This window comes from Micropterus dolomieu, linkage group LG19 (assembly GCF_021292245.1).
Source record: "Micropterus dolomieu isolate WLL.071019.BEF.003 ecotype Adirondacks linkage group LG19, ASM2129224v1, whole genome shotgun sequence".
Lineage (NCBI taxonomy): Eukaryota > Metazoa > Chordata > Actinopteri > Centrarchiformes > Centrarchidae > Micropterus > Micropterus dolomieu.
Window position 1 is genome coordinate 34,112,995 of NC_060168.1, and position 12,500 is coordinate 34,125,494.

Genomic DNA, 12,500 nt, shown 5'->3' on the forward strand with positions numbered 1-12,500 from the left:
AGTAGTAGCAGTAGCAGTAGCAGTAGCAGTAGCAGCAGTAGTACTAGTGGACTGGTTCAGTAGAAAAGAAGTGAAATTTGGTCAAACAGGATCACACATGTTATCTCGCTCGAGCCGACAGAGCGTGTTTGCTTCTCTTGTGCGCTTTCAAAGGGAGCGCTGAGCGTTGACTGAGCCGTCGGTTGTAATTCACTAAGACCTGAACCTTTAATTAGTGTTCATGTGTGTTTCTAGCGTGTAGCCGTTTACTTCAGCTGTATATGTTTCTGTCAACAAGTCTCTGTTGAAAAATGGATTTTAATCTCAATAATTAACATAATTCATCCATCGTTTTTCAGATTTCTCTGACTGTTTGCTGTCACTTCTTGGAAATTGAACACCGTTAGCGCTTTGCTCAGTGGTGTCTGACTGTCCCTTCTGTCTCCTCCTCAGTGTGTAACTTCATGTGTCATGAGAAATGCCTGAAGACGCTGCGCTCAGTTTGCTCCTGCATGACTCCGTCTTTGGTCCAGGTGGGTAAGAAACCAGCTGCTGCCTCACTGAAACTCTAAACACGCCCCGACATGATGTTTATTGATCAGCACTGCACTGTTCGCTCAGCCTGACTAACTGCTGCACCGATCAATAAACCAGCAATAAACAGGCGGTAACAGAGAGGCCTGTGTTTGTTTTTTTAAGCAGCAGTATTCAGAGCGGATACTCCAGTAAAAGTACTTAAATACCACACTGTGAATATACTGCACTACAAGTAAAGGTCCTGCATTCAGAACCATATATAGGTAAAAGTATGTAAGTACTATCAGCAGCGTGTACTTAAAGGATGAAAGTGAGAGTACTCATGTTGCAGTAAAATGTTCCTGTTATATCTGATGTTTCTGGATTAATATTCCTGCTGCATTAATGTGCATTTTGCTGCTGCAGATGTTTGAGGTTGAGCTCATTTAAACTCCTTTTTGTATCCTGTAGTTTAATCTGCAGCAATGCATCATGGTCTAAAAGATCCTTATATGTTCAGCCTGTTTTCATGCCCAGAGTGTCAGATCGCTACGCGTTTTCACGTCCTTCAGTGTCTGGTACCAGCGCACACGGCTGCCTTTCGCATCATAGATTAACGCCCTTTAGTGCCGTTGTTACAACGCTAAAAGTACTACAATAAATACTCAGAAAAGTCCGGGGAAGGAGGTAGTCGGGGTGGAAGGGTGAGACAAAAACAGACTTTTATTCAGGAGACCGGCGTTTGTTTCCCATGTGAAACAAAAAGTCCACATTGCTTCCTTCAAGTGATGTTCCTTCACTTGCGCAATTTAAGTCACCTAAGTAATGTATTTATTTTGACCCGAACCATGATCTTTTTCTAAATTATTATGTGTGGGAGTTTAATGAAGATAAAGTTCGTTACACATTTAATAACAAACTGGATAAAACCCTAAAAGAACTCCGGCACAGAGAAAGCAACACAAAAATAAAGTGGCGACAGTTTGGAAGGTTATTAAAACATTTCCAACAGATCAGCTGCAGCATCACGTCGGAGGAACGGGATGTTTGACGAGCTTTATGACCTGCTGGAATCAGCTCTGTGCAGAAACCTCCTGACTGATGAAAACTTCAAACAACCACTCAGGACCCAGTATTTAGCCTAACTCCATCAGCTGTTGGCTGTAAACACACCGCTGCACGCCGGCTGCTGTTTCCCAGCAACACATTTAATGCCGCCGTTCGATCTCAGGCGACGTCGGCGAGACTCGTGCGGCTCTCTGACTGCTGGTCGGGATTTATTGGTTTGCAAACAGCTGTGGAAAAACAGCCGACATTCTCCAGTTAAAGCCTCTACTCGCCCTGGAACCAAATTTAGACCCTGGTCCCTCCGGTGGAAACGCTGTGAGTTCCTCGAAAGGTTCCTAGTTCCTGGGTTTAGTTCCTTTGGTGGAAACACAGCTTAAGTAGTACTTTTTACAACGTTAACCACTAGTTTTATTTTGAAAGGCTAACCGGACGTTGCATATTTATTCTTGCTAACTTCACGTACAAAAACGACACTAAAGGAAACCCAGGGCGTTAAAAGGCGACACCAAAGGGTGCTGACAAAGCGTCCTGGGATTAGAAAAGGTTGTTCGTTATATAGTTTATTTATCTGAAGGAGGATTTTCTTCATCCTTCTGTTCATCACATGGAAGCTACATCTAAATACTATCCAGTTTTAACACTTAACACAGAGCTGCAGGTGATTGAGCTGTTTATCTGTGACCACGAGCTTAGAGTTAGTTTTCAGAATAACCGGTGCTTCTCCTGTTCTTCCCATTCTCTTCTCTTACAATGAATTTCTCCTCGTACGTCATCACCTGATTGTTGCAGGGTATTCAGACCGACAACAGCGCCGCGTTGAATAAATAAAGAACACAAAGGGCCGTGTTGGTGTGGGCGGGTTGTTCCAGGTACAGGTGAGACGGTGAACTGTGAGCCAGGTTTGAGTATCAGGTTCATGAGTTTGAATGTTTATCAGACACCAACTCGCTCACAGCAGCAGTAACGCTAAGAGACAGGAAACTAAACAGTGAAAATACAGGTCATCAGGGTCTAAACCAACGAGATTTAAAAGAGATGTGAGAGCACTTGTTAAGTGTTGTAAGTATAAGTAATAAGTAGTAGTAAAGGCCGGTTGTCTCTGTATTGGGGGTCTGGAGTTTGTCCTTCGTGCCGTCTTTATATTCTGATGTTTTTTAGTGAAAACCAGCTGCTGGGTCTCTTGAGTTCAGGGTCCCCTGGCCCCCCGGCCCCCGGGTGTTTTAGTAACGGCTCGTGTTCCTGTCCTGTTCGGGGCCGGGATCCTCTGAGGGGCCGCCAGACTGACTGTGTGCCGAGCTGCATCGTTCTGAAGCCACGTGCGCGGGGTCCTTGTTGTGGTTTTGGGACGGTTGGAGAACGGATGTTGGTCCCGGGTGGCTGCGGCTGTTCTTGGTTGTAACGCGCATGTTGCCCCCTGGTGATCGCCGCCTCGTGCCGCTGTTAACCTTTGTCTCATCCCCGCCCCCCGCAGGTCCCGGTGGCTCACTGCTTCGGTCCGGCGGGTCAGAAGAAACGTTTCTGCTGCGTCTGCAGGAAGCAGACGGAGGGAAGCACGGCGCTGCGCTGTGAAGGTCAGACCAGTTCCACCTCAAGTTAAACCAGTTCAACCAGCACCTGATTTGAAACCAGTTTCCAGTGTGCCGAACCCGTCGAATGACACCAGAATGTACCTGAAACAACAGACAAAGAAATACTCAGCAGTTATATTGTCATGTCATTGATCATAATTAAAACAGCACGTACTGATAGATACGGAGCAACACTCAAATCAGTAGATTTGTTCTTTTTGCACATTAAAAACACATTAAAGTAGACTTCTTCTTTGATTACTGTCAGTCATGTTGTGGCGGCCGTCTCAGAGTAATAATAGCAGCTGCATGATGTCAATTGCCACTTTGCATTTATTGTCTTCTTCATCACAGTTTGCATAAAGTTTGCACAAGATTTGAATGGAAACATGAACATTGAGATAACTCACAGGAAACAGAGAAGAGATGTGTGAAGATAAGAGTCAGACTGTCTACAGACGTATACATATATTTAAATATAAACTAATAATGTAGTTTAGTCAGGGCAGCGTTGTTGATACAGCACATGTCAAACACAGAAAGGGAATAAAATCAGTTAAGATAGAATAAATTAGAAAAGTGCAGGAGAGTAATCTACAGATTATCAAGTTTTATCTGTCGTAAAATGCTGAAATGTCTAAAATGGAAAACTAGTGACGCATTAAACTTCCTGTTGTAAACTGACTGAACCCTGTGACCTTTGACCTCACATTCCTGATCTGACCAGCATTACAGGCTGTCACTAATGCAACACGTGTGTGTGTGTTTCAGTGTGCGAGCTGCACGTCCACGCTGACTGCGCTGCCTTCAGCTGTGCAGACTGTCGCAGCTGCCACCTGGACGGGACTCTGGAGCAGGTCGGTATCACCTCAGAGAGCTGGGACTGTGAACTGATGGTTCAAACACCACACGGACTTTCCTTCTTCTTCTCAGATGTTTAATTTCATTTCATTTTAAATTTAAAAGTAAAGGAACATAATATTTTTTAATACAAGGGCAAGAAAGTGAAGCGAGAGTAATGAGATCCCTTCTCCGCCATCATGTGTATGAAGAGATCCAGGTTGTCACGTGAAGCTCAGGAGTCTCAGTTATAAACGGTGCGAACGTACGAAACAGGGCTGGAAACGTGTGGACGCCACTTCCCAAGCAAAGGTTGTGATCTATAAAAACCAGAGCTGACGGGAGAAAGTGCGTCCTGAAAATAAACTCTGATCCATGCGTACGCACATAAAGAGGAGAGAAGAGAAACGGCGCCTCACACGGCAGAAGTTTGAAACGCTTTGAAATGGATATTATAGTGTAAAATAAATCCAAATATTTACCTCTGAGTATTCCAGGCCAATAAAACTTCATTTGCCAAACAGATGAAAGTCGTTCTGAATAAACAAAAACATGTTTGATTGATTTTCCCTGAAGTAGCAATAACATGATTTAGGAGAATAAACACAAACTAAGATTTCTGTTTTTGCAAAAGAACGCCTCAAATATGTTGTACAGTTTAATCTGGAATTATATTAAATAATACTTGCATGCAGCCTAATTTCCTCTCACAGATGAGGTGAACAGGAGGACAAATTAAATTCAAATTGATGCCGTTTTCAATGACTCAGTCGAGCAAATAGGAGTGCATAGTTTCATATACTGTTATTACATGTTTCATCTCCGTCACTACTCCTTCCCACGCATCTGTCGTGAAGCGGCTTGAGCTCCGGTGCACAAGCGTTTACTCACCAAACAAAATGCTTCAGCTGGGTTAGATTTCTTTTTGTAGCGTTTCTCTCTAAATTTGCCTCCTTATCCTCGTGCAGACAGTACGTATTAATATTAATGAGTTTCACTGACCATCTACAAACAATTATAGGCGTTTAAAAGGTGCTCGCTCCCAGGCACCACTGTTCGGCGGAGGCATCTCGTAGTCTTTCCTACGCAGAGTTTTATTAATGAGACCCTGGAGTGTCAGCAGCAGATGCTTCAACAGGAGGCCACCATGTTCCCAGAGTCCTCACCCTCTAAAGGCCACTTTATACTTCTGCGTTGAATCTACGCCGTAGCCTGAAGAGCACCTACCTGAAAATGTAACTTTGCGTCGCGACGACTCAGGAAGAGATGCAAGAACTGTGATTGGTCGCTTTGGTAGCGTCGCATTTCCAGCCTGTCCTCCTCCTTTTTCCACCTCTGCACCGGTTTAAGGGTCGTAAACACACCATCTCCTCCGATGCCTTCTCTCATTTCTGCACCCTAAAATTAACTGTTCAACATCAGTCAGCTTCAACTCCAACATGATCCGCTCAGTTTCAGCCGCCCTGCACCAACGAAGAAGAAGCTCAACACAGCGGAATTTACACTGAACAAAATTATAAAGGCACCTTATAAACACTAAGACTTTCTCTATGTACACAGAAGGCCTATTTCTCCCAAAGAGGCTGATCAGGCAGCATGGGTGTTGCACAGGTGGGCCTTAGGATGGCCACAATAAAAGGCCTTAGGATGGCCACAATAAAAGGCCACTCAAAATGTGCAGTTCCGTCACACAGCACGACGCCACAGGCATGCTGACTACAGGAATGTCCACCAGTGCTGTTGCCCGTGAATTGAATGTTCTTTTTTCTACCATAAGCCGTCTCCAAAGGCGTTTCAGAGAATTTGGCAGTACATCCAACCGGCCTCACAACCGCAGACCACGTGTAACCACACCAGGCCAGGACCTCCACATCCAGCATCTTCACCTCCAAGATCATCTGAGATCGGCCACCCAGACAGCTGCAGCAACAATCGGTGTGCATAACCAAAGAGTTTCTGCACAAACTGTCAGGAACCGTCTCAGGGAAGCTCATCTGCATGCTCGTCGTCCTCATCGGGGTCTCGACCTGACGGCAACTTCGCACAGCCATTGAAGAGGAGTGGACCAACACTCCACAGGCCACAATCAACAACCTGATCAACTCTCTGTGAAGGAGATGTGTTGCACTGCGTGAGGCAAATGGTGGTCACACCAGATACTGACTTGTTTCTGGACCCCCACCCGGACCCCCCAAAATACAGTGAAACTGCACATTTTGTAGTGGCCTTTTATTGTGGCCAGCCTAAGGCTTTTTATTGTGGCCAGCCTAAGGCTTTTTATTGTGGCCTGCCTAAGGCTTTTTATTGTGGCCTGCCTAAGGCCTTTTATTGTGGCCAGCCTAAGGCTTTTTATTGTGGCCAGCCTAAGGCACACCTGTGCAGTCCCCATGCTGTCTGATCAGCATCTTGATCACACCTGTGAGGTGGATGGATTATCTGGGCAAAAGGAGAAGTGCTCACTAACACAGATTTGGACAGATTTGCACCAATATTTGAGAGAAATAGGCCTTTTGTGTTCATAGAGAAAGTTTTAGATCTTTGGGTTCAGCTCAGGATGAAAGGGGGCAAAAACTAAAGTGTTGCCTTTATAATTTTGTTCAGTGTAGAAACCCCTCCGCCATCTAGCGCTACGGCAGTCTAACTGCAGAGCGACGCAGACGCCAACGCACAAGTATAAATTCTCACAACGACTCAGCGTAGGAGTATAAACTGGCCTTGACCCGACTCCTGGACCTGGGGAGTGACTCCTCGATCAGTGCCCACAGGTATGACCTTTGACCTCTGTTGGCGTCACGGGTTATTGTAATGACAGGGATCTAGTCAAGCCCATTGCATCTGGATTCCCAAATCTGCTGCTTTACAGGACTTTATAAACTGAACGTGAGTGTGTGTCAGTGAGTGATGTGATTGGGTGTTATTGATCAGAGTTCAGTCTTGACGGATCACCTGACACCTGCTGCTGTCCCACACTGTTCATCGATCCGAGCTGATTGATCGGTCACAGCCGTCAATTAAACTCAACAGCCTGAAGCTGAGGGCCCCGCTGAAAACCAGTTTAACACCAGAGGACTGAAATCAGTCAGAGAGCTGACAGGAAGCAGTCATCAGTACGCTGGTCACATCAGGGGCCCGTGCTCTAATAACCTCCTTCACTGACCCAGGATCTACTTTCTGTCGCTGCAGGATACGTTTCACCACCACTGGAGGGAGGGGAACCTGGCATCGGCGGCGAGGTGTGAGGTTTGTCGGCGTTCCTGTGGTTCCTCTGACGTCATGGCAGGGATGAGGTGCGAGTGGTGCGGCATCACGGTAAGAACCCCCCCCCCCCCCCCCCCCCCCCCCCCCCCCCCAAAAGTCCCACGTTTACTGTGTGTCAACCAGGGTTGTTATAGTTTAATAGTCTAAATTTATTTTGCGTTTTGACTTTTTGTTTTCAAGTTTTCCGTTTCTTTTTAAGTGGGTTTGCTGGTTTAGTTTTTATCTTTTGGAAAATGCTCAGTTTTAGCTGTTTTTGTCCATCACGCTGCCTGAACTGCGTTTAGCTTCTGTTTTGGGGGAGCGGGGCTCGCCGTTCTCCGTTAGCTCGTTAAGCTAAGCTAGGATAGCCTTCTTGTGCAAGCTTTTCAAATTGGTGGGATTTTTCAACCTTGTGAAACGTAACACAGATTTTTATCACCGTACGTCGTGAGCTGCCTGCTCAGGCCCATCCACACTACTGCGTTTTAGTTTTAAAGCAACGACCTTTTGCTGCGTTTGCTCCTCCCGTCCAGAAGAAAACGGCAAAAACCAAGACCTAAAAGCGAGAAGTTTGAAAACGCTTTAAACGTTTAAATTTCCGGGTAGCGTTTTAGTGAAGACGGACAAAAACGGCGGACTTTAGAAACGATGACGCTCACACTCGGCTCTCTGATTGGGTCTCATCAGTCATGCAGAGCAGAAACACGATGCTGCTGACAGAGTTTTTGATTTGGCATTTTTATTATAATATTCTGTACCGTGTAAACAACACTTACAGCCTACACTTGTACTGTGCATGTCGCCGTTTACTTTGCAACGACTTCCAGTCTGTTTTCCGCCACCACCGCTTTTCAGAATCAGTAGCAGAAGGAGCTTTATTGCCAAGTAGTGTTTTACACATACGAGGAATTTGCTGTGGTGATGAGGTGCTACACGCAGACAAACATACAGCTAAATAAATGTAGAAATATATAAATATGGAATGGAAGAACAACGTTGCAGATAAATACATGTGCATTATTCTGCGTCTGTGCTGAGCAGAAGTAACGCAACGGAAGAGAATATTGTGTACATAGAAATATATAAACTGACAACATAAAAATATACAACAAAGATCAACAATCAACAACAATTTTTTTTTTTACATTCAGTAACAGTCGTTATTGGTCCATGCAAATAAAAATTTGGTTAATGTACTACTATATTCTTTTGCCTAATCTTCTGTAACCACGGAACGCACGCCCAGCGTACCTGAACGCCCACTAGATGTGCGTTTTCAGTCGTTTTAATGTAGACGGAGATCAACTCTGGTACGCTGCTAAAACGCTGCTGTGCTTTGTTTAAAACGGAGTAGTGTGGATGGGTGTGTCATTTTCAGAGTAATCCCGAATGGGACTTTCTCCAGACTTTCACCGCCAAGATGCAAAGCGAGGGGGGCGTGGCCTAAAAACTGGCACAGGTAAGAAATTGGAAGGTAGATTTTAGGCCCTGTGGAATAAATGAACAAAGACAAAAACTAAAGACCTTCACTTTGTAATTTCAGTTTATTTTAGTTGGTTTTGCAAACAGGTGAAACGGTTCCAGTTGGTAACGGAAGCTCATCAGAGCAATAAATTCCACGAGCAGAAAATGTTTGGGTGATGTTCTCTGTCCTGTTCCTCTCAGGCTGAATACAGTCTGCTCTGTACAGGCGCTTTATGCAGCACCTGAGAGGAAGAGTGCCGGCCGACTCACCTCATCTTCACCCCCCACTAACATCTGAAACCAAACATGCACCCTTGTGTCTTAGAGCGGCCCTGTTGCAGAGATATAAACATAGTTATTATAATTTGTTTGATGATATATATTGTTATCGTTATATTGGGAGTCAGATGTTCTGACTGATGCCACTCTCATGTCTGTACGTTCAATATGAAGCTACAGACAGCAGGTGGTTAGCTTAGCTTAGCATAAAGACAGCTAGCCTGGCTCTGTGCAAAGGGAACAAAATCTACCAATCAGCAATGTCTTGTTTGTTTCATCTTTGCAAAAACCAGTGAAGCAGTGATCCTCTGGAGTGGATGTGAGGTGGAAGAAGTATTCTGACCCAAAAGTTCTGATACCACACTGTAAAAAAATACTCACAAGTAAAAAAGGTTGAACTATTTTGCATCAGACTGATGATTCTTTTCTTTCTGGATCAATCAGCTGATTATTTTCTCCATTAATTGATTGTAACCCTTCTGTAAATGGTGAGAAATGTTGTCCCAGAGAGACTCCTTCACAGTGTTTGTTCTGTCAGTCCAAACCTCAAACTGATCAAAAACACGTTAAAATAATCAAAAGGAAAAGCAGCAAATCTTCACATGAAGTGTTTTTACATGAAAAATAGTATTTCCAGTTAAATTTCTGCCAATGAACTAATGTACTGGCTGTACTTGTATTTATATATGTACTTGTGTTTAATTTATAACTAAACATCATCTTTTATAAACTCTGACTTTGTAAAGTAACTGAAGCTGTCAGATAAATGTGGTGAAGTAAAAAGTCCAAGTCTCCCTCTGAGACGGAGCAGGAGGAGAAAATACTCAAGTAAAGTACAAGTACCTCTAATTTGTACTTAAATACAATGCTTTAGTAAATGTACTTAGTTTCCGTCCACCACTGTATTTCTTTATTCAGGACGACAAACATTAATCAACATTTCTGTGACAGAGTTAACCAGCTGGCTGATCGGCGAGATGTTTAGAAACCTTCAAAGTGATAAGAAGTTACAGGTCGAGCACATTAAAAGGCCATAAAGACAGTAACAGCAACAAAACAAGAATTCTCAAGAACATAAACCATGCAGAGCAACAGGAAATAACAACAAAGACCATTTCTGCACAGATAGCCACACGAAACAACAACACAGCCTTCTTCTGGTGCACGCAGAGCAGCAGTGAACAGTATGAACAGCAAGTAAAATCGTCATGTTGATCTGTATAAAAATGTTAAAACATGCATGTTAGTAAAATGGTAACGTACAGCAGTATAGGAGAACGTAGCAGATTAAAGTACTAGTAAATATTCCAAACGCACCACAGCCATGCAAAGATGGCCGCCTGGCAACTGAGAATTTACTTCACTTTGTTATTTATACATTATTTAATTTAGTACAAGTAATACCAGTGTTTTGAAGGTTACTTTGGAAATTTTAAAGTTTATCGATTACGAGTTACCTGATTTAAAATGTAATAGTAGTGTAACTATGCAATTACTTTATCAAAGTACCGTAACTTTTTAATTCAATTACTTTTTTACTTCATTCATTACTTTTCTACGGAAGCCCTAAGCATTTTTTTACTCTGTTTTCTCGTGATCTCGCGATAACAAAACAGTAGTTTAACACAGTGGTAACTTCAGTGTGACTGTCACGGTCACAGGACTCATAGCCTACACTGAACACCAACTTTTATTTATTTTATTCTTTCATAATCCCCTTTAACAAAGGTCTCATGAAGAGACTGATTCATGTGTTCACAATAAAGCGCGTGTTGGACTGTGCGCGTCCCGGCGATTGGTCCTCATCCCTCAGCCTATGGACTTTTCATTTCCCCATCATTCCCCGGCAGTTCCTGCGTTTCTCATTCAGGTGAATCCATTTAACGTTGCACATTTCCTGACGGCTACTTCGGAACCTTTGAAATAACCCTCGGGAAATTTGTGATTGGATAACCCTGAATCTATTCATCACAACTTTGTTGAAGAGGATGATAAAAAACACACAAAAGAAGAAAGAAAAAGTTGTTTCGGAGTCGAACCCGCGCTCTACCAACTGAGCTAACGGAAATGATCCCAAAGAAACGCACCAGCCGACGCCTGTATTCAACTTTGGTTTGGTTTCTCGAGATCACGAGATAATGATCCCGTTATCACGGGAAAACAGAGTAAAATAAATATTTGAATGAATTGCCCCTTATGGCTTCCGTACATTTCTACATTTCTAATGAACGTTTTAAATGTTTAAATGCGTTTTCCAAAGACAGCTTGAGAGGCAGTTTAACTGGCAGACGGGCAGCGCTGCAAATTCAACCATGAGAACCAATCAAACTTTACTTTTCACCGGCTGGAAACGGCAAAGGAAGACATTGTGCACATTAAAAACATGCAGAGACAAAATTTATATTATTATAACATATAGCCGAGCTTTACGGGAAATATTCAGATGTTACCTCCAGAGGGATCATGAACATTTTCATATGTAAATGCAATTTAATCAGACATTTTAGTAACGGATACAGTTACATTTTTTGGTACTGAAATTGCGTAACTAAATTATATGAAAATAAGTAAGTAATGAGTAATACTGCTATTATTTTGAAGTCTCATTTCAAAGTCATCTGTTAGTCTCGTTGGGCTGCTGACAAGCAGCAAGCCTGGACATTTTAAATGCTCGGGTAAATTAGTTTTACTCTGGTCACGATGGACTTTGATGTGTACGGTAATCAGACTTCCAACTCCTTTCTTGTTGTAGTTTGTGCTCACATGCGGTAGTTTGTGTAAATATAATGAAGCTGCCGACTACACAACCGACTGGAACTTGGAGTTGACAGGGGCCCGACCTGCAAATGTTTTCCCAAGGTCCCTGAAACTGTTTGATCTGGCCACCCTCGCAATTAAACATAAAAAGTTGGGAAAAAAGACAAAAACATCTTCCAGCTCCGTTAAACACCCAGATTCATCTCTGAACCACTGATCACTGATCGTCCTGTCTGTCGTCTCTGCAGAGCCATGCGGCGTGTTACCTCAGCGTGCCACCAGAGTGCACTCTGGGACGTCTGCGCTCCATGCTGCTGCATCCGGCCTGCGTACGCCTCGACTCCAGAAACTTCAGCAAGATGCACTGTTACCGCATCAGTGAGAGCTGCAGCCAGGACCTGGGTATGAACACACACACCTCCAAACCACATCCTCTGCTGCTGACACAAACGACACAGAGACACTCGCCTCATTTCCTGACAGCTTCGCTCTGCTCGTCTGAGCTGTGAAACTAAAATTGAGGTTTTTCACAGTGTGAATGATGAAAACTGTGTCTGTGAAGCTCTTCTTTAACAAACGTTTGTCGTCCATTCACTCGGCCTGCAGAGTTAAATTCATCAGCTCGGATTTGAAGGAGGGAACAAGTTGAACAAAAGAAGAAACTGCAGAGTGAGACTCTGCCAGCAGCAGGAGGTTCAAACATATCACTTCTTCATGAATTTAACAAGTGAAACTGAAGCAGCGTCTCAATTCAGATACTTCCGTTAGTACACTAACATGCAGTACACTGTG

The 12,500-nt window shown here is 43.6% G+C and overlaps 1 protein-coding gene across 1 annotated transcript in view; it reads left to right on the forward strand.

Annotated features, from left to right (window-relative positions):
- LOC123957448 (diacylglycerol kinase theta) overlaps positions 1 to 12,500 on the forward strand; it is a 53,931-nt gene that overhangs the window by 17,257 nt on the left and 24,174 nt on the right. Inside the window, exons 4-7 of the mRNA XM_046030256.1 lie at positions 3,035 to 3,134; positions 3,903 to 3,988; positions 7,155 to 7,280; positions 11,957 to 12,110. Of these exons, the coding sequence (XP_045886212.1) occupies positions 3,035 to 3,134; positions 3,903 to 3,988; positions 7,155 to 7,280; positions 11,957 to 12,110 (466 nt within the window). The remainder of the gene's footprint in view (positions 1 to 3,034; positions 3,135 to 3,902; positions 3,989 to 7,154; positions 7,281 to 11,956; positions 12,111 to 12,500) is intronic.